Source organism: Artibeus jamaicensis, unplaced genomic scaffold, assembly GCF_021234435.1.
Source record: "Artibeus jamaicensis isolate MK-2021 breed Jamaican fruit bat unplaced genomic scaffold, CSHL_Jam_final contig_464, whole genome shotgun sequence".
NCBI classification, from domain to species: Eukaryota; Metazoa; Chordata; class Mammalia; order Chiroptera; family Phyllostomidae; genus Artibeus; species Artibeus jamaicensis.
The window spans coordinates 12,161,136-12,182,498 of record NW_026521842.1 but is presented as its reverse complement, the minus strand read 5'-3'; the positions used below and the strand labels follow the sequence as shown (position 1 = coordinate 12,182,498).

Below are 21,363 nucleotides of genomic sequence, written 5' to 3'. Positions count from 1 at the left end.
TCCACAGTTAGTGTGATTATTGTCATTTCACTTTTTATGTTGAAGTACAACACGCATCCAGAAAAGTATGAAAGGCATAATCTATACAGCCCATCAGATTATCAAAATGTAAACTCACCTGGGCAATGTGATTATTGCCCAGGCCAGGAATGTCACAGTGTCTGGTACAGCTCCTTTCATGCCCTCTTCCTGGTCCCCACTGCCTCCTTCTTTTCCCAAAGTAATCGCTATCATGATTTCTACTGCCTGTTTGGAATTGGACGCTAAAGAAATCGATGCAATGTATACTGTTAACATCTGGCCTCTTTAGTTATCATGATGCTTGTAAACCACACCCAGGTCACTGTGTATAGGTATCATTGACTCATTTTCATTGCTTTACAACATTTCATCATATGAATGTATCTGAATTCGTTTGTCCATTCTACAGGTGGACATGCGGGGCTACTCTAAATAATCGTTCAAAACCAGTCATATGCCAGTCTTGTGGGACACAGTCCCTGCTTTTTTGTTGAGTACATTCTTAGACTGGAATTGCTGGCCCATAGATAAATATACATTTAGCTTTAGTAGAACATATGAAAGACTTGTTATAGAGAGTGTACTAATTTACACACTCAACAGCAGTGTATAAAAATTCTATTCCCTCCACATTCTTGACAACACTTGGTATTGTCAGTTTTTGTAGCTTTTTGTTGTTGTTTTTTTAAATATATTTTTTATTGTTGTTCATGTACAGTTGTTTCCCTTTTCCCACCACCACTTCCCCCCCACACTCACCCCCACCTCCCACCCTCAATCCTCCCCCCCATTGGCTTTGTCCATGGGCCCTTTATACATGTTCTTGGATGACCCTCCCCCTTGTCTCCTGGTATCCCCCTCCCCTTTGGTTGCTGTCAGTTTGTTCTTTATTTCAGTGTCTCTGGTTATATTTTACATGCTTGTTTGTTTTGTTTATTATGTTCCACTTATGGGTGAGATCATGTGGTACTTTAGCTTTTTATTGTTTCCCTCAATTTTAACTGTGTTGGTTGGTGCTGCAGTCTGTGGTTTTAATTTGCAACCCCCACGACACATGAGATTGGACCTCATTTCATAGATTTGTTAGTCATTTAGATACTTCTTTTGTCCTTCTTTTTCTTACTGCTTTGTAATTCTCTATATATTCTGTATAATAATATACTGAAAATAGGTTCTCCCATTCCATGGAATCTGTTTTCATTATTTTAATAATATTTTTAAATGAACAAAAGTTCTTAACATGTCATGTATTCTGATTTCTCAAACTTTCCTCTTATGGTTAGTGCCTTTTATGTCATACTTCAGAAATCCTTGCACTCCTCAAAGTTGGGAAGTCACTGAGCTGTGCTGTCTTGTAGTAGCTCTGTTGTCTTGCCTCTCCTTTTGAAGTCTACAATGTTATTGCAGTGTGTTTCTGCATATGATTTAAGGGAGGGATTGACCTTCCATTTCATTTATTTATATATTTTCCAGTGTGGACAGTCCATTCACCTAGCGCCATGTATTTAAAGGAGGGGGTTTCCTCCTGTCCTGCGTTGCCAGCACTGCCAGAAATTCACTCTCTGTATATGTTGAACCTGTTTCTGGAGTCTCTGTTAGTCTCTAGTAGTCTGTTTGAATAACTGGCGATGTGACTTTTTTCTTCTTTTTTTACATAATATTATAAGACCTGATAACCAACAAATAAACTCCTCCAACTTTGTTTTTCTTTACAAGTGTTTTGGTGATTCCTGTCCCTTTCTTAGTTCTGCTAACAATGTGTGAGAGTTCTTCCTGCTCCACCTCCTCACCAGTATTTTAGTGCTGTTAGTGTTCCGGATTTTGGCTCTTCTAATATTGATATACAGACCATTACCTAGTAAATTTGCTAACCTCACTGTATAGAGTAAAAAAGTTCTTTGTGCAGCATTATGCAACCTATGAATAATAGCAGTTTTATTTCTCCCTTTCCAATCTTTGTTACCTATTGAATATTTTTCTTACCTTATTACACTAATTAGATTATTCACTGTATGTTGAATGAGGGGTCTCAGCGTTTCCTCTTGTAAGTGATGCTTATTGTAAGATTTTTATAGATATTCTTTACAGATTTAGAATTCCCCTTCTTGGCTAAAAGTTTTAATTATGTTGAATTAAATCAAATGGTCTTTCTGCATCTGTTTAGAAGACCATATTTTTTCAGTTTAATTACATTAATGGATTTTAAATATTAAGTAATCTTTATACTATTTCTGGAATAAGCTTGATTAAATTATGATTGATTATACTTTTCTGTATTTCTGTATTCTTGAATAATTTTGCAACTTTTTCAAAGGATTGTTGGAACTATGTTTACAAATAAGATTAGCTTTTATTTTCCTTATTGCAAGTTTTTTGTCAGATATTGATTTGAAAGTTTACTGGCCTCAGTAAACAAGTTGGGAAACATTTTGTTTTGCTACTTTGTGAGGGTGCTTATTAATAAGATTGGTATTTTGTCTATAAATGTTTAGAAGAATTCACTAGGCAAGACACCAGGGCCTGGAATTTTCTGCATGGGAATGTTATTTTAATTATGGATTTAATTTCACCAATAGATATAGGCAACTTAGATTTTCTCATTTCTCATCTGTTTTGGAAAGTTGCCATTAGGAATTTGTCCACCTAATTTGCAGTATTATTGGCATAAAAATATTCAGGATATCCTCTTATATCATTCTAATAAATGTAGTATCATAATAAGATGCTTTTTTCATTCCTAATAGTGGTTATTTGTGTCCCCTTTTTTTTCTTTTCTTTGATCAGTCTAGCTTAGGTATTATTAATTTTAATGATGCCTTTCAAAGACTTATTTTTATCATTTACTTCCTGTTTCATTCCTGGGTTAAATTTACTATACTTTTCCTCCTAATGTTTTAACATCCATCCTTAGCTCATTCATTTGTCTTTTTTCTTTGATATCCCTGCTCTCAACAGCAGTGACCTCTTCTACTTGTGGTACTGACAGTTTGGGTCATCTCTTTTCCTTGGATACCATCATGACTAGCAGACTTTTCAAAGAACTAGCTTTTGGTCTTGTTTTTTTTCTAGTGCTTTTCTGTTTTTAATTTCATTAATTTGTGCTCTAATACCTATTATTTCTTTTCTTCTGCTTATTTTAACCTTGCTCTATATTCTCTAGTTTAACATGGATACAGATTATTTATTTAGATTTTCTTTTTCTAATGTGTGTATTAAATGCTAGACATGTTGATGTATTCCACAAGTTTTCATAAATTATATTTTTATTTTCATTTAGATCAATTTTTAACATTTTCACTTGAGAGTTCTGCTTTAACTCGGGTTATTTCCAAATACTTGAGGACTTTCCAGCTTATCCCTCTGTTACTGATTTCAGGCTCAATTTTGATTTAAGAGCATACTTTGTGTGATTTATATTCTTCTAAATTTGTCGGGGCACATTTCAGAGCCCTCAATGCATTCTGTCTTGGTGACTGTTTCACATGAGCTTGTAGGACCTGTTGTCAAATGGATTATTCAAAATTGTCAATAAGACCCTGTGGAGTAATAGAGATATACAGGTCATCGATATTCTTACTCTTGTTACATCTTGATATTACAGTTGGTCACTCCAACTATACTAAAGGATTTGTTTATTTTTTCTTGTAGTTCTGTTAGTATTTGCCTCATCTGTTTTGACTCTCCGTCATTAGGTGCATACCCATGGAGGACTGTTACACCTTCTTGGACAATAGATTGCTTTGCCATACAATGCTGTCTGTTTATCTCTGATGATCTTCCTTGTTTTTCGGTCTTCTTTGCCTGAGATTAATATAACTACCCCAGCTTTCTTTAGATTAGTGTTAGTGTTAAAGTAAAATACAAACTGGAAACCAATAACTTGAAAATTTCCTGAGAAGATAAACCCATTTTGCCATGTAAACAAATCTAGCTTATTTTATTAGTATAAGAGAAACTTGGTTTGTTTTTTTATAAATGCCTCTGATAATCATAAAAGGAACTTGCCGTTCTTCTAAAAATGGTATAAGATAATCCCCTGCCATTTGAAAAACCCCACTGTAATAACCAGTCATCATAAAGGTTAAACAACTTCCTCATTTGCACTTTATAAGCCAACCTGCAATGTCATGCCTTTGAGCTTTGTATCAGTTTTGGCTTGAAAGCTCCCAGTTCTTGACTGTTGTATTTATAGTAAACTCTTATGAATTACTGTTGCATTGATCTGGTGGTTTTAATTTTACCATGTCTGGATTTTTGACATTAGCATGGTATATCTTTGTCCCTTTACTTTTTAATTTATTTTAGTCTTTATTTAAAGTGGATTTCTCATTGATAGCATGTAGTTGGGTCTGGTCATTCTTTATACTCTGTTGGTCTCTGTCTTTTAAATAGTACATTCAGATCATTTGCTTTTCTTTAGCTTATTCACTTTTTAAATGATTATCAGTATATTTGGATTGATATCTACCATGTTTGAAACTCTTCTATTTGTTGCATTTGTGTCTGTTTTTCGCTCTTCCATTTTGATGCCTTATCTGAGTTTAACTGAGAATTTTGTATGATTCATTTGTACTTTTAAAAAACTTTAGTGGCTGTGCTTGCCTAATCAGCGTTCCTGTTCAAATACCATTATACTACTTAATAAGTGCTGCAGGTGCATCATAACAGAGATAGCAGAGTATTCCCAGTTTCTGCCTTTCATTCTTTGTGACATTATTATCATCAATGTATTTTATTAATGTGTTGTAATCACCCAATACATTCTTACTATTATTTCTTTAAATAGTTATCTTGTAACTTAGAATGAGAAAGGTGAGTTATTTTATCTTACCTTTTATTTTTTCTCACACATTCTTCCTTTCTGTATATAGAACCAAGTCTCTGACCTATATAATTTTCCTTATGTCAGAAGAACTTTAAAATATGTCTTGCAGAGTGGCTTTCTAGCAATAAATTCTGTCAGTTTTTGTCTGAGAAAGTTTATATTTCTCCTTCAGTTTTTAAGGATAATTTTTCTGGATGTGGACTTCTGGGTTCATTTTCACCTTTTTTCAATACTTCAGATATTTCACTCCATTTATTCTCTACTTGCATTTTTTTCTGCTGAGAAATGCAATGGAATTTTTATCCTTATTTCTCTATAGTTTAGCTATTTATTTTTATCTGTCTTCTATCAAAATGTTTTCTTTATCACTGGTCTTTCTGAAGTTTGAGTATGCTCTGACTCAGTATAGTTTCCATTTTGGTTTCTTGCTTGCTTGTTTTTCTGAGATTCTTGGATCTAGGTTGGTGTCTGTCATTAATTTGGGGAGGTCATTGTCCATAGTGCTTCAAATATTTCTTTTTGTTCTGTCTCTCTTTCTTTACCCTCTGGTGTTCCGGATATGCACATGTTGAAACGTTTGCCATTGCCCCATAGTTCTTGGATATTCCCTTCTGCTTTTTCCTTTTTGCATTATACTTTGGGAAGTTTGTCTTTTCTTATTTTCAACCTCACTGATTCCTTTCTTGCTGTGTTGAATCTCTGGATGTGCCCATCAAAGACGTTCTTTGCTTCTGTCACAGTGCTTTTGATTTCTAGTGGTTCCCTGTGGTTCTTCCTTAGATTTTTCGTCTGTTTACACTGCCCATCTGTTCTTGCATGTTGTCCACTTTTCCCTTTAGAGTCCTCAGCATATTAATCACAGTTGTTTCAGATTCATGCTCTGATCATTCTAACACCTGTGAGATATGGGAGTCTGGTTCTAGTGATGGTTTTGCCTCTGCAGATGGTGTTTTTATTGTCTTTGGCATACCTTACAATTCTTTTGTTGAAATCTGGACATGCTGTGTCTAGTAATGGGAAATGAGTTAAATATGTCTTTTATGTAAGGCGTTACATTAATATGGTTAGGAATTGGGCTGTATTTAAGGTTTTCTATGGGTGCTATAGGTGCTACAGGCTTCAAATTCACACAATACCCTTCTTTTAGCCTTTCCTTTTGACTTTAGCAACCTCTTCACAGGCTGTCTGGGCTTTGCAGTTCTTTCAGTTGTTATACGGAGTGTTTCTGGTGTGGTGGTATGGCGTGAGGGATGAGAGCATTCTGTTACGTTCCAGTTAAATGTGAGCATCTTTAGTGAGGCTTTGTCTTAGAACTGTGACCTTCACTAGTGTTTCCCTGGTGGCATAGCTCCCCCTTTCCTCTGGCTCCTTACTTCTTTTCCCGACTTCTGAGTTTCCAATTTATATCCTTGAAGACCTGACTCCTGTCGATACACTGTTTCTCTTACGTGTGGCGGGGAGACTAGGGAAACTGGAGTGGGAGGAATGTCCTTCCCTAATTGGGATAAGGCTCTGGTGAATTCTTTTTCCTCGGACAGTAGGCCTTTGTTATGGCGAGCATGCTGGCCGTATTTCACAAAGATTACCCTTCCCCTTCCTGCCAGAGTCAGGAGGAAATTCTCCCTGATCTTCACAGAGGGCAAGGAAAGGTTCCTGGAGGTGGGGCCCTGTAAGACTCTGGTCCTTGGGAGTTTCTCCTTCTCATGCTCATCCACACTCCGCCTCCATCAGTTCATCAGAATCACCGTAAAGTGTTCCTAGCCGTTTCTGCCACCAGTGGCTTCGTCTGTAGGTGGACAGCTTCACGCTCTGATTGGACAGTCTTGTATCGCTGCACTCACAGTGGTGGCTGGCCACGTGCATTAGTTAGCTCAGGATGCTATCAAAAACTACCATGGAATGGATGGCTTAAACAACAGAGATTTATTTCTCACAGTTCTGGAGGTTGGGAAGTGCAAGATGAAGCTGATGGCTGAGTTGGTTCCCAGAGAGGTGCACTTCTTGGCTTGTAGACGTTAACCATCTTGCTCTGTTCTCACCTGGCAAGTGAGAGAGAGAGCTCTGGTCTCTTTCTCTTCCTGTAAGGACACTAAACACATTATGGGGGCCCCACCCTCACAACTTCATCTCATCCCAGTTACCTCTCAAAGGCTCTATCTCCAAATACATCATCCTAGTGGCTAAGGCTTTAAGATGTGAATTTTGGAGGGACACAGTGCAGTCCATAGCACCATGTAACCTGTTTTTTGACCAGTCTAAGAAAAGTCAGTTATATACAGTAGAGTGATGATTTCCAAGGTCTTTAAATATAGAGCTGATGACTTTTCTATTTACTATGGTGTGTGTGTGTGTGTGTGTGTGTGTGTATTAAAGACAATAAAGTTCCTTTAAGGAGCCCTGGCTGGTGTGGTTCAGTGGATTGATTCAGTGGCGGACTGCGAACCGAGGGGTTGCTGGTTCGATTCCCAGTCAGGGCACATGTCCCGGCTGTGGCCAGATCTTTGGTTGGGGGTATGAGAGAGGCAGCCAATGTTTCTCTCTCTCTCTTTCTCCCTTCCTTTCCCTCTCTCTGAAAATAAGTAAATAAACAATCTTAAAAAATTCCTTTAAGGACAGTTTTTACTGTTGTTTTATTACTTTCTGTTGGGTATAGGACATTGTCTATGAAAAAGTTGTACAGCTAATTTGGGATCTAGAGAGTCTGCCTTCCTCAGAGTGTACCCGCACTGGCTTCTGCAGGCAGCAGGGGGCACAGACCTCCCTGACCCTTCGGACAATCTCACAGACTGAGAGCACTGGAAGCGGAGTTTTGACCTGTGTGGCGTTGTCTGGCTCTGACCTCCATTCATCCTAAGTTGCAGACCCTCGAAGTCCCGAACAAAGCCCGTGGAAGCTTTCTGGGCGTTGCATCCTCGCGGGCTCTGCAGCTAAAATCCCATCCCTAAGTGTGGGGTTGTCAGGAGATCTGCTGAGGTTCAGTGTCTAGTCTTTCCGGCCCAGGAATCCTTCGGTCACCTGTGAAGGAAAAGGTGGGCTCCATTCTGGGGGGGTCGTCTCCCAGCTCTTGGACATTTACTGTCCTGCTGTCTCTTAGAGCTTTGTTCCCTAGTTTTCACTCTGGACGGCCTTTCCAGCAGGAGCTTGTTCAGAATGTAGTAGTCCACCACCACCATAGTGTGATGAATTTTTTTATTTTTTATTTACTTTTATTTAAATTTAAATTTATTTTTTAAATTTTATTTATTCATTTTTAGAGAGAGGGAGGGAGAAAGGGAGAGAAACATCAGTGTGTGGTTGCTTCTCATGTGGCCCCCACAGGGGGGGGACTTGGCCTGCAACCCAGGCATGTGCCCTGACTGGGAATTGAACCAGTGACTCTTTGGTTCACAGCCCACACTCAATCCACTGAGCTACACCAGCCAGGGCTATGATGAATTTTTTAGTTAAAAGTTATTTTCCATCTCAATACAATTTTAGTCTTCCACAAAATTATACATATATTATCCTAATATAAATGTAAGCTGAATGACCTGTCCATGTGTCTTCCATGAAACAATTTATTGCTGTGTCTCAGTGATAGCTATGGACCACAGTGAAGGTTGTATTTTACATGTGCTTTCTCTCTCTTGCCACCTGATCTTTCTGTCTTGATTCAAACCCTCCTTTGGTGAAAGAGCCAAAGCAGTTTATTTTGCCACCTTGTGTCTCTACAAATAGGATGTAATGGCTGACACATGGGACCTCACTGAAATGTTGTTAATAATTTTGTGTCCCTTCAAATAAATATTTTAAAGATATTGGATACTTTCTGAGGGATGGTAGAAACTTATTTTATATTAATAAAATTCTATGCTCATTTTGGAAATTAAGATTTACTATATACTGAGAACAAAACAACTTTCTAATTTGATTTCTGTACTCTCATTGCTGTTACTCTATTACAGTAAGTGAATTATATTCACACTTACAAGATAGAATCAGCTTTTATAGATATCATTACAATGTCTTGTTCAACATATGTTTGTAAGTTATTCTTATTTGGGTATATGGTAGAAAAAATTTCCACTTTTCACTAGTTCTTGTTTTTCTTTGCTTTTCCTTTACACTTTTTAAAAAAACAATTTCTTGGGAAGCACGCTTGGTAAATATTTATAACTCACATCACAAGGATCTGATTTCCATTAGCCAGCACGCTGGTATGATAAATTTAGTGTCTGAATGTCAGCTGACAGTGTCAGAATGAGTTGTACTTGGAACTAGGTCATATGTAAGTCAACTATGTGAGCAATTCTCATACTAAGAGAGGTCGGGTTTTCATGTTTGCCTGTTTGTTGTGTAGAATTGCTGCTAGTGCTGCTGTTTAATTTGGTGGGAGCGTAACCAGTTCGTGTGTAATCGCAGCGTCTGCTTTACAACCACTCGTCACTGGTCTCGTGCCTCCGACTCACAGAAGTGGCATGTGGGACCCCTGTGAATTGCCCTGTGAGCATTTCTCTCTGTGGGTCTTGGCTTTCTTAGATGAGCTGCTCTATTAATATTCAAAAAAGGAATGAATGCTATTACACTTCTTCATAAACTTTAGAATCATTGTGGAAATACTTAAGATTCTGTGAAAAACTTTAATCATGAACCCCATAAGTTATCAATACATTTCCAAACCATCTATGAACACCTCATTGAGTGTGAAATCATCAGGTCTCAAAGATGAGAAAAAATGCAATTAAGGCTTTTTCATTATTATCATATAAAACATATTACCTTAATTTTGATTATAGATATTTCATATATTTGATGATATAATGGCATATTTCTTTACATCTGTATCTCTTAGGAGGTTACCATTTAGATGCAAAAGTCCTGTTGATGATTGAACATTTGCCTTTCATTTTCTTTCTACTCCAGTAATTGTGAGAAGAATGCAAAGTTTACTGGAACAGCCCTCTTGTCTGTACAAGTCAACTGGCGGAGCTGTGTCCCAGTTCAGCAGTAATTGAAGTTGCATTACTCTCAAGTGTGTCAAATATTTTAAGTATAAATTATGAGAAAAGTGAAAAAAGCCTCAAATAAAATATCAGCTTTCCTCTAGGGTGAGTTGTTGGCTTTCATATTCTGTTAGAATGAGGCCTTTTGATGGCTTTAGCTAAATTATGGACTTTGGAGGGAAAAAAAAGGCTGGAATTAAATCCCTGCACTGCCATGTTCTAGCTGTGTGGCTTTCGGCACATGACCTCTGTAATTTTCATTACCCTCAGTTTTGAAGTGGGTGGAAAATGACTGCTTCACAGGGTCAAAGCAAGTATTAAAGCTACGTAATGCATTTCTGCTGTCGGTGTCTGAGACACGGGCTGCACTTTGAAGACATTCAGATCAGTGACACAAAATGGTTGCTACTTATTTCTCTTCTTGCAAGTTAGCCCTCGTGAGCTCCTCCTCTAAAATCTTTTCCCTCTCTGAAAACGTTTTGAGATAATACAGGGAGGGAAAAAGGGCACAGTTTATCCACAAATCAGGAGAATTTTTAAGCACAATTTTAGCATGATGTGTGTTAGAGGTGCTGAGCCCAGCCCGCCCACAGGTTTAGGGGAAGAGGTGCAGGATCTAGGAATCTGCACCCTGGACAGCACCCCCGTAATTCCGACAGACAAGGGAAGGCATAAACATTCACATAATAAAATTTGGGGGAGATATTTAGTGAGTTTATGAATTGTGAGGGCATAAATAATCTTTATAGCATTGAGGAATGTCTTCTAGGCAAAGGGCATGTATTTGAAACCTGGTAGTGTGCATGGGACTTGTTATTTATAGGGTAATAGAACATAAATGCTACGCCTCATTCACAAACATTCTGAAGAAATTCCCATTAAATACTCGATTTCACAGGAAAATCTTTGTTATCTTGTATGATTTATTGGAAAAAACTTCAACACTTTGAGCAAAATAGTACAATTATTATTGTTCAGTTAAGTATATAGGAATGGGCAAAAAATAGGCTTACAGTTGTGAGTACACAAAACAGAGTTTATTCTTGTATTATTTGTTTGTATTACAACTGTATACCTACTTTTGCCAATCCCTGAATTTAATTAACAGTAATGGTGCATATTTTCTCAATGATATTGATCTTAGAAAGTTTATTTTAGGCATTAAATAATATTTCCATCTGGTCTGTCGCTGCACACACTTTCTATGTCTGTGTCTTACTAATTATTATAAAATTAATACATGTTTATTAAAAAATTTACATATGCCCCTGGCTGTTATGGCGCAGTGGGTGGAATGCTGGCCTATGACTGGGTTTGATTCCCAGTCAGGGCACATGCCTGGGTTGCAAGAGGCAACCAATCGATGTTTCTCTTGTACATCGATGTTTCTTTCCCTCTCCTTCTTCCTCTCTTCCCTTCTCTCTAAAAAATAAATAAGTAAATAAATAAAAATTAGATATGACTACAACATGTTAAGTAAGAAACCCATGTCCCCTGCCTCACAATTTCCCTCAGCTTTTATAAGAAAAAACTGCTTAAAATTTCGAATGCGCCAATATATTTTTATTACATATACAAACTATCTTATATTTCTTCTTTATGCTCTCAATATTTAAATAACTCAGAATCAGTCAGGGAAGGGGGAAAGCCTGTCATTGGTGCCTCTCCCCCCTCTACTTGCCTGGTGCCACTGCCACTGTGCATCTTTCCTCTCGGTCCCTTAAGATGCTGGGATCATCACCATGGCATCTGTCTACATCTAGGAAGTTACATTAATTTTGAAAAAGTGGGAGCTCTTTTGGAGCTAATTCATCATCCAGCTGTTCATTGAAAGAAATTATAATTAGGGATAGTGTCGGCCTGTGAGTGGCTCCCAGGAAAATAGAATCAGAGTATAAGAGGGTCTGATTAGGACTGAATGTCTCTAGACCAGGTTCTCGACCCTGGATGCACACTACCCTGATTTAGAGAGCCAGTAAATACACACACATACACCCAGTGTCCAGGGTGTGGAGTTTTAATCTGTCGAGTGGGATGGAACTTTCTAGGAGGGTCTGGTTCTCAGAGTCCAAATGTCTGTGGGGTTAAGCAGTATTCTCCTATCTGTGCTCTGGGAAATAACAACTAGAAGTGTGGCCCTGACGTGCGCGAAACCCCTTGGGCGATGGTCTTTGTTGTGGGAGATGCAGCACACACCTGGGCACAGTCGCATCTGCTGTGCCCGAGAGGTCCTGCCATCGAGAAGTCTGCCGAACTTTGTAACCAAACAGATGGAGACCCCAAATAATGAAAATATAAGGCAATAAAACAGAAAGATAAGATGCAGTATCAGATACACTACTTTAGGGGCTGGGATGAGGAAGTGCCTACCTGGTGTGGTGATATTTTGACCAAGGCCTGAAATGACAGGATGAATGGGCTGAGCAAAGATACCAAGGGAAGCACGTCCCGAGAGGAATGAACGGCCCTAAGGGTAGAACTTGGCTTCCACACAGAGGTGCGGTGTAGCTCAAGCATAAGGGAGGATTTTGCCAAAGACTGTGTGTTTGATAAGGAGTTTGGATTCTGTTTCAAGAAGTAGTGAGGGTAACATGGTTTAATTTACCTTTGAAAATCTTACTGAGCCTCGGCTGGTGTGGCGCCCTTGGAGGGTGCTTCATCCTACGGACTGAAAGGTTGCAGACTCTGTTCCCAGTCAGGGCACATGCCTGGATCATGGGTTCGGTCCCTAGTTGGGGTGGGTACGTTTCTCACGTTGATGTGTCTCTCCCCCCTCTCATGTCCTCAGGTGAGGATAAAAAAAATCTCACTGATCGCTCAGAGGAGGAGAGACTTGGGATGGGGAAGGGGATGGTGAGGGGGAATAGAAGTATAAAACAGTGAGAAGGAAGCTATTGAGGCAGTTCTGGTGAGATCACGCATTGTCGGTCACAGCCGGGATGAAGGAAGATGCCCGCATTCCTGATATGCTGTGGAGGTGCCATCGCAGAACTAACTGTCTGTGGGGTGTGAGCCTGAGAATTGGGTGTATGGGGTATAGGTGGGGGATGGGGGCAGGATGGAGAGGGGGCAGGATGGGGGCAGAGTCAAATTAATCTGACTGGGAAATACCCAACCTGTTATTTTTTTTATGTATTAGAAAATATTTTTGTAAATGCTGGTGAAGGGGTATTTGTGCAGTAAAAAGAAAAGCAGGCAAGTGAAGAAACTCCCTGGGTATTGGTGTTTCTAGTGTATTTGCCTCTGCCTGCGTCATCTACATGAGGTTGACCTCATTTGTTGATCCAGTTTTGGTGAAATGTAAGAGAGCCTGAAAAAGGTAGTACCATCTCCCCTTATTCTGTGTCTGTATTTGCTGATTGTTAAAGTTAAATAAAAGAAGGAGCAGGAGGAGGAGGGGAAACGAATACAAATTTTTGAGAATGAGTTCTGCTTTATCCTACCTTTTTCCGATATGAAGCCTTACAGTGTATCATGCAGGAGAAAACAAAAGTGGCTTCGATGTTAGGGGCTGTAGCAGGTGGGCTCTGTTGTTAGGTAGATGCATCCTTATATTGTGGGGGGAACAAACCTCTCAGTATTACTGTGCAACAATAGTTCTACCAAATGCCAGGCTTTTTGTGTTTGACCTTTAATTTCCCCACTGCAATCTGACTATGCTCATTTAGCATCATTCTCAAGGTCTTTCTAGTTTTCAAATTCTAGAGTGTGTAAATCGAATCACAGGTCTTTCCAAATTGTGGTTGCTTCCAGTTTCCTCTCACAATTTTTAATGTGCTTCTCCAGCAGTGCGGTGAAGTTTAACAGCCTTTTACTCGAGTGTAGTTCTGACTTGAAGGTGGGTTGATACATTTGTTTATGGTAATGAGTCAGATGAGAAAGTGAATCAGCAGATGTCACAACCTCACTCGTCCATCAGTGATGCGAGCAGCTGTGCTGCTCATGGTTTTTGACTTCTGGAAGTTTCTCATTTATAAACATTGTGCTGTTCACTATGTTTTAAGTTTAATCTGTGCTTTTATAGAAACACACTTTATAGAAGGTACCATAGTTAAAAGCTGGATTAATGGGGATGGTGGAATTTAAACTACTCTGAATATAAAGAAAAGTTTAGGCAACAGTAGCTTCTGTGGATGGGGAGACGTTACATCATAACTGCTAATCTGGCTTTCTTAAAGAGGTTAGCCATCGTATAGTAAAAACGCAGATCAGGCATTGCTCGTCGACATTCAGGGTGACAAGGCGAAGTGAATATACTTCGGTCCAATGATTTTCTTCTTTCCACCCCTTCTAGGGTTTTTCAGGAAACGCAAACGCAGACAGCGTCGTGTACTACCGACTGCAGCCTTCTATCAAAGCCAGGTTCCTGCGCTTCATCCCTGTAGAGTGGAACCCCAAGGGCAGAATCGGAATGCGAATCGAGGTGTTTGGATGTGCATATAGTAAGTGATTGTCTACCTAACACACTGAAATAGACATCAAAGGAGATGAATTAAAAGCCCAACGCCATGCAGAAATTGACTTTATAGATATGTAAAGAGAGATAAAATTGAATGGTTTTTGTGGAAAGCTTTTTGTGTGCCCATACATGCCAATAGACAAATCAGAAATGAAAGCATTTTTAAAATGCTTTCATATTTTAAATCAGAAATGGAAGCATTTTATGGATAGACAAATCTATATAGAGATAGGTAAGTACGGATAACATGTTTGTAGATGTGTGAACCCATTTATCCAAATCTAACTCTCAAATATTAGAGCTTTTCCTCCACTGGAATATATATTTGGTTGTCTCATTTGGGCATAACCAGTTTCATAGAAGAGTCACTGTTCTGTTTAGTGTAACCAGTGATCTTTAGGAGGCCAAGGAATGTGTTTTTTCTCTCGCCTAAAAATAACACACCATGCAACTCACTTATGCTGTGCTCTCAGCATAAATTCATAGAAAAGGTAAAGACCTCTGCCAGAATATAATTTGTGTTTGAAATACTTTCACATAAAAAAGGGTAGAAACCACAGATTTCACTTAGTCTGCTCTTAATGAAGCATTTTTATTACATCTTTTTGTGGGGCAGGGACCTAAGTGTTATTGATAGCCCACCTCAAGCCTCACCATCCTGTGGACGCACTTTTATTCCAGAACAGCGAGTTGGTAAATGTGATTACAGCCATCAGATGAGCAGCCCGAGGTCTGGAGAGAGGCAGTGATTTGCCCCGTGTCTCACAACTAGTGCAGGGGAGAAGCGGAAAAGAATTGTTAGTCCTCCAGTAAACCTTATTATTTTAGCCCCCGAAGCTTTCTTTACACATTGTTGCCACATTGTGATGTTAGTTCTGGTTCACTTTGTTTAAATACATGCAAGGAAGGCATGTCACACAGAGGGCAGGCACCTTGCTGAGGTTGTCAGACAGAGAACCTGTTGTACAGATTTCACGGGTCCCTGCATTCTCAGCGACATTTCCAAGTGTCTACCGCCACCAGCAAGCACTGTGTCCCTGCCAGGTCCTACCAGATAGTAACCATAGTACTGACCTCAGGAGTAATAATAAGAATAGCAATAGCACTAATATTAATAGTATTAATTTTTATCATTCTAAAAACAGCAAAATTTTTTATTATTATGTGTCTTCACTATTTTGGACATTTGATTATCATTTTTAAAAAAATTTTCAGACAGATTTTATTAAGTTTATGTATGCCCAAGCATAAGGGAGGTAGCACAGAGGAAAGGAAGTCCTCTGAAGCGGCTAGGGATCTGGCTCTGTTTAGCTGCTTTTATAAGTTGGAGGCAAAGCAGACTTGCATGAAAAGGCAGGCTTTTTTTTTTACTGATTATTATTTTTTATTATTTTATCATTTTTAAAATAAGGCCAGATGGGTATCATTAGGGAACTACTCCATCCCCCAGTTTTTCTAAGAGGGAGACGCATGACTAGAAAGGAGGACCTGCCCACGCTACACAGATGGGAAGGGACAGAGCTGGTGTGCAGCCGAGCCGCCAGACTCCAGAAGCCAAGTTCATGCTTGTGTCCCTCCAGCTGCCGAATCACAGTGCTGAGCCGTGGTGGCTTGCATCTCACCCTCTGCCCAACTCCCGCCAGTTTTCTTGGCTTCAACAATTCAGCTTAGCAGCTCCTGTTATGTGCTAATTCCTCTCTTCACAATCGTCACACTTAAATGAAATCACCCCTAAAAAGTAGTCCCACCCCAAATTTCGATTTTGGAGCACTGAGCCCAGTCTGTCTTATTTGTCCCTGGACTGTAGAGTTTAGCACGATGGACAGTTTCACAACGAACTGCAAAATGCTTCACATTACAGGTACTTTCTCTATTTACTCAGAGCATACACCTTGCAGAGTGTTTATTTATCATGTATTCCAGTAGCTAACAGTTACGGAGCACTTACTCTGTGTCAGAGATGGTCTTCATAGATATTCTGATTTAATGGCAAAACATCGCCCATGTAATAGAGTTTTAGAAATGTTAAACAATTTTCACAGTAGCACACGCTTAGCACATGTTCAATCTAGGATGTAAATTATTCATTAATGACACACCACTCATTCTGTTTCTATGGAAGTAACTGCTGACGTACAGCTTCCTTTGAGTTCTCTGCTGCCATGTGCTCAATGGTAACTCAAACCTCCCCCTACTTTTATTGGTCCGAAACCCTGGGGGACGTTCTTTTCACTGTGACTTCATTTGCTGTTTCTTGGAGTGAGCAGACTGCCCACGGGCTTAGTCAGCCTTCTTTTCTCATTGACCCGCAGTCGGAGGAGCAGTGCTGGGAGCCCACGTGACTTTAACTCGAACATGAACACATATGGCAAAATGATTTGCTGGGATTCACTGTAAAATGACTGTTGTATAATTTTGGCTAAAAGAAAAAGTAATAAGCTTAATGGAAAAATGCTCTCACAGATTACCTACAATGGCCTCAGAATGGGTTAGATGAGAGTGCTTTATGGGATCATATTTGATCAAATTGACTTTAATTCCTCTATTGCAACATAGTCACACTTGATAGCATCAGCCTTGTAGAATATTAATTTACTAAAACATGGTATTATGTAAACATTTATTAAACACTTAATATGTGTTGGATACTATCCTTTCTGGGCATTTTCTGATTGACTCCTAACCACATAGTGAAGTAGAGCATGAGTACTACCGTTTGATGCAGGAGCGAGAGGAGATGAGCAGAATGGGTGGCTGAGTGAGACCTGTGGCTTGCTCTGGGCTGCCCAGTGCAGAAATAGAAGGGGCCACTGGCTTCCTCTTTCCTCATGGAAGAGCTGCAGGTGCTATCGGCACAGGGACACAGCTGCGGGACTTTGTCTGCCATAGTCCAGGTCTAGGATCAGACTGGATTTTCTCCAGATACACAAGGCCATTCTCCTGCAACCCCTACAAAAGGAAAGTGGCATTGGGAGGGGGGCAGCGTCTCCTGGGTCTGGTGGGTCCATGCTGGCAGTTCAGTGAACCTCTTATGACTGCGAGGAAGAAGTGGAGGGTTGCACACGGCCCACCGCCTGTGTGTCTCAAGTCTCCAGACACGGGGGAAAGTGAGCCTGAGAGAAATAAAGAAGCTTGTCCAGAACTACACAGGCTGTGTGGGAACTAAGATTTAAAATCAGATCCATCACTTTCCAAAGCCAGTGCTCTTGATGACTAGATAAATCATGCACTCATTCACCTTTTAAGTGTTTTTGACACTTGGTGAAAGAGAATTCTACTAGGTATTAGGCAGAGGGAGAAATTCTAAAATAATATATATTTTTGAATAATATGGGAATTATTTTGTGTATTATTTTTGCTTTCTAACATTAGGTTTATTAACAATCTTTTCATTCTGCACAGCAAAGTACAAACATAACCTTATCTAAGTTGCTACAGAGTTACAAAACTCAAAACAGAAAATTTATAGTACTGACTGTACAATAAGAGCCAAAAAAGCAATGTATAAATGGGTAAGATAACTCACAAGACCACCATGAATAACAGCCACAGCAGGGAGTCTGATGACCCTGCAGAGCTGGCTGTCAGCTTGCTCACCATTGAGAGAGAGAGTGGGGAGAGAGACAGGTGGAATGTGGGTGGGGATGCTTGAGTGCATGTGAAAACAGAACTATTTGTGGCAACCAACGTGGAGTGTTTGACCCTTAGGTCAGAAGAGGCAATGTTGTAAGCATTGTACAAACTCATTGCAAATTTTTCTAGCATAAGTGTATGTAGTTTGTGAGGAATAAGTGATTGATAAATTGAGATTAATATAGGAAAAATTGCAGCAACAGATTTTGCAACTGGCATTCGGACATTTGTGGACATTTCACATGAGAGGCTGGGAGGCTAGTCCGAAGAGGAGGAGGGGCGTATCCCAGTCGAGCACAGGAACGAGGATGGCAGGAGGGTCAGTTTGTATCTGAGAAAGGTCACGCAGGCTGAAATGCAGGGAGCAGATAGGAGGCAGCAGCTCTGCCAGGAGACTTCTGACCTCACTTGTGAAGTGACAACAGGGCCTCAGACTGAAGGACTAGGGTTCAGGGCAGAAGGTTCTTTGACTTGCATCAGGTTCAAAATATGCCGAGGGTATCAAATCAAGAGAGCTCAGTGACTATGTGTGAGGGACACTGAGTTATGAGATTTGAAGAACTCTCTAGAAGGTGGTGCCATTTACTGGGAGGGGACACTGGAGAATAAATGAGTTCTGAAAGGGCACAGGAGAGAGAATTAATTCCCTTGTTGACGCAATTGAATTCTAGTGCCTGTGAAATTGGAAGGTTGGAACTCTAAACCCTCTGGGTTGAAGATATATAATTTCAGTCTTTTTAAATATCACTTTTTGTTATTAAATCATAACATTTCCACTTTTGGCATTGCTGTTAATAATAAAAGTATGGAGTTCTGTGTTTGAATAACTATTCGTGTCTTTGAAGAGCAGAAATGCATTTCTATCATAATTAAAGCAGGTTCTTTATGCCTTTTTTAAAGCGGTGTGCATTTTTATGCCAAGCTCTCCTTGTGCTTCATCTGTGTTTGCTGAACCTAGAGGTGGGAGCTGGTCCTACGAACACTGCAGGGGAAGAGGCTGTTGTGAGCACCACACATGCTTTTATTACCCTCTATCTCGATGACTTAAAGCAGTAAGTTGTTACGAAGGAGCATGAAGTGAATGGAAAATCCATATCAAAGAGGATGTTTTACTTTTATGTCAGTAAATATGAAGTTATTTCCCGAGTAATGAGAGAAGTAGGAGCTAAATTTTATGGGTTCAAAGGGAAAGCATGCATTTCAGATGCCTTAGCCATAGCACTTCAGAACGTGTTTACAGACCTAGACAAGGATGTAGGTAAGGAACTAACTTTTGGAAGAAAGAAAATGCTTGATGATAAAGAAATACTACTCTGCTAAATGTCCTGAAAGAAAGTAAGCAAAGGCAGGGAGAGGGAAGTGTGTCTGAGATGTCCTTAGGAAGTGCCAATTAAGCCACAGGAGATAATGTTTTTTAATTAGGGATGAATTGCTAAGACAGTTGCCTTTAGTAAATTTTAAGTTCCTTGTCTCTAGTTCTTATGTAAACACCCTCATTTTGTAATCCATGGTCATCCCTTCCTCATCCTCAACAGAATAAGAACATCCAACTGCCCAGCCATACTGAACTAATTTGCATTTCTCTCACACGCCATGATTTGATGATTTTTCTAGATTAGGATGTTTGGATTGTGCCTCAGGCAATTGCCATACATCCAACTCTCCTTCTTCTACCCAGACTCAGGGGTGTCCAACCTGTGGCCCATGGGCCACATGCAACCCAGGATGGCTGTTAATACAGCCCAACACAAAATCGTGAATTTAACTAAAGCATTATGGGATTTTTTTGTGATTATCTGTCACAATGTATTTAATGTGTGGCCCAAGACAACTCTTCATCTTCCAGTGTGGCCCAGAGATGCCAGAAGATTGGACACCCGATAATCCTTTTATTCACCACCTTTTCTCAGCATAGAAATCACTGTTTCTGACAACTGTGATACTCCCTCCACACTGAGGTCAGAGGGCGTTTCCACCGCTCCTGGAACAGCTGGTCTGCTCCTAGTCACACCGTGCTTACCTTACACTCTGTCACAATCAGATGGTCCTTTTTCGTTGTTAGTCTTCACAAATGAAATGAAAGGAGGTGGCTCAGGGAGCCTCAGAAAGGCTTGTCCCATCTTCTCAGTGGTGTGTTCAGCCTGGTAAAGCTCAGGCACAGAACACAGGGAGGACTGAGGGAGAAGATTGGAAGAGAAGAAATGTACAGAAGTGTTATATTGCTTAGATGCAGACTTTAAGAGAAAATCATGGATTCTATTTCGTAAATGGTACAAGTCAATAATTATAAAACTCACATTAACTTTTTAAAAATAAGAATGTGCATTTTATAATGTAAAAATATTGAAAGTTGGGACTACTTAGGTCATTAGATTTCAGTTTAGAAAACATATTAATAAGAAATATGAGAAACTGGCATGAGAACTAAATATTTGCCTGAAAAAAAACCCAAACAAACAAACCCTCATAGAGCTAGGTAACAGTCTTTTGTCTTTTCAGGATGCTAATTCTTCATACCACATATCTGGTTTGGGGCAAAAATAAAAAGCAGTAAGTATACTGTTAATAACAGTATAAAGAACAGTTATAATTGAATTCGATACCTATTTTTTAAGCTACTTTCATGTGTTAACTGCTGAAATCTTGACTCAGGTAAATTAAATACAGTCCTTGCTCTCAGATTGTCTGTCAGCTAATACTGTAGCTGAGCAAGTCCTTTTTATGTGACCGTTTACAACAAAGATAGATTCTGGTCAGCTTAAAATCAAAGAGGGTAAATTCTCATTCTTTGCAAAATTTATAGGCTGAAGATTTTTGTTTAATGATGAGTGAACTTATGTTAAAGTTAAAATAAGGTTAACTGTTATAACACCAGAAAATAAGGAAACTATGAAAAACCCATCAGAATTATGTCAAAAGAACCAACTGAGGAGGCTGTCACTGGCCATAGTTGGAACTATTTTAGCGTCAGTAAGGATAGTACCTGCAGTTTTGAAACATATTAAATATGTTTAAGTGAGTGGGTTCAAAATAATACCAAAAAATCTCATGGGTCACTTCTGAGAGATATTAAGGAGCGGCTCTTTATTTTGAAAATAATAAATGAAAGGGAAAAAATCAAATATTTTATTTTCTTATGTAATCTGTACCTCAAGATAACCACATATAAGACTAGAGGGAAATTCTCTTGTAAGATATATTCCAGGTAATAAATAAAGAAAGAATAATAGAATTAGTATGTGCCCACTTTAAAATCCTAAATATTCATAGACCAAGTCAATTATCAGAAAAGCCCATAAAAAGACAATTTGCTTTTCAGTACCAGTCACAGTAGAGTAGCTTTCATTGGACTGTCTTGCTGCCCATAGTGCTTATTATTCCTGGATAAAAAATATATTTAAAACACTGCTTTCAGGGCCGTGAAGTTCAACTTAAAACCAGCA

The 21,363-nt window shown here is 39.3% G+C and overlaps 1 protein-coding gene across 5 annotated transcripts in view; it reads left to right on the top strand.

Moving 5' to 3' along the window:
• The window catches only part of CNTNAP4 (contactin associated protein family member 4), a 254,062-nt gene that overhangs the window by 125,872 nt on the left and 106,827 nt on the right, over positions 1-21,363 (top strand). For all 5 annotated transcript variants that reach the window (XM_053666681.1, XM_053666682.1, XM_053666683.1 and 2 more), the window contains exon 4: positions 14,123-14,270. In XM_053666681.1, the coding sequence (XP_053522656.1) occupies positions 14,123-14,270 (148 nt within the window). The remainder of the gene's footprint in view (positions 1-14,122; positions 14,271-21,363) is intronic.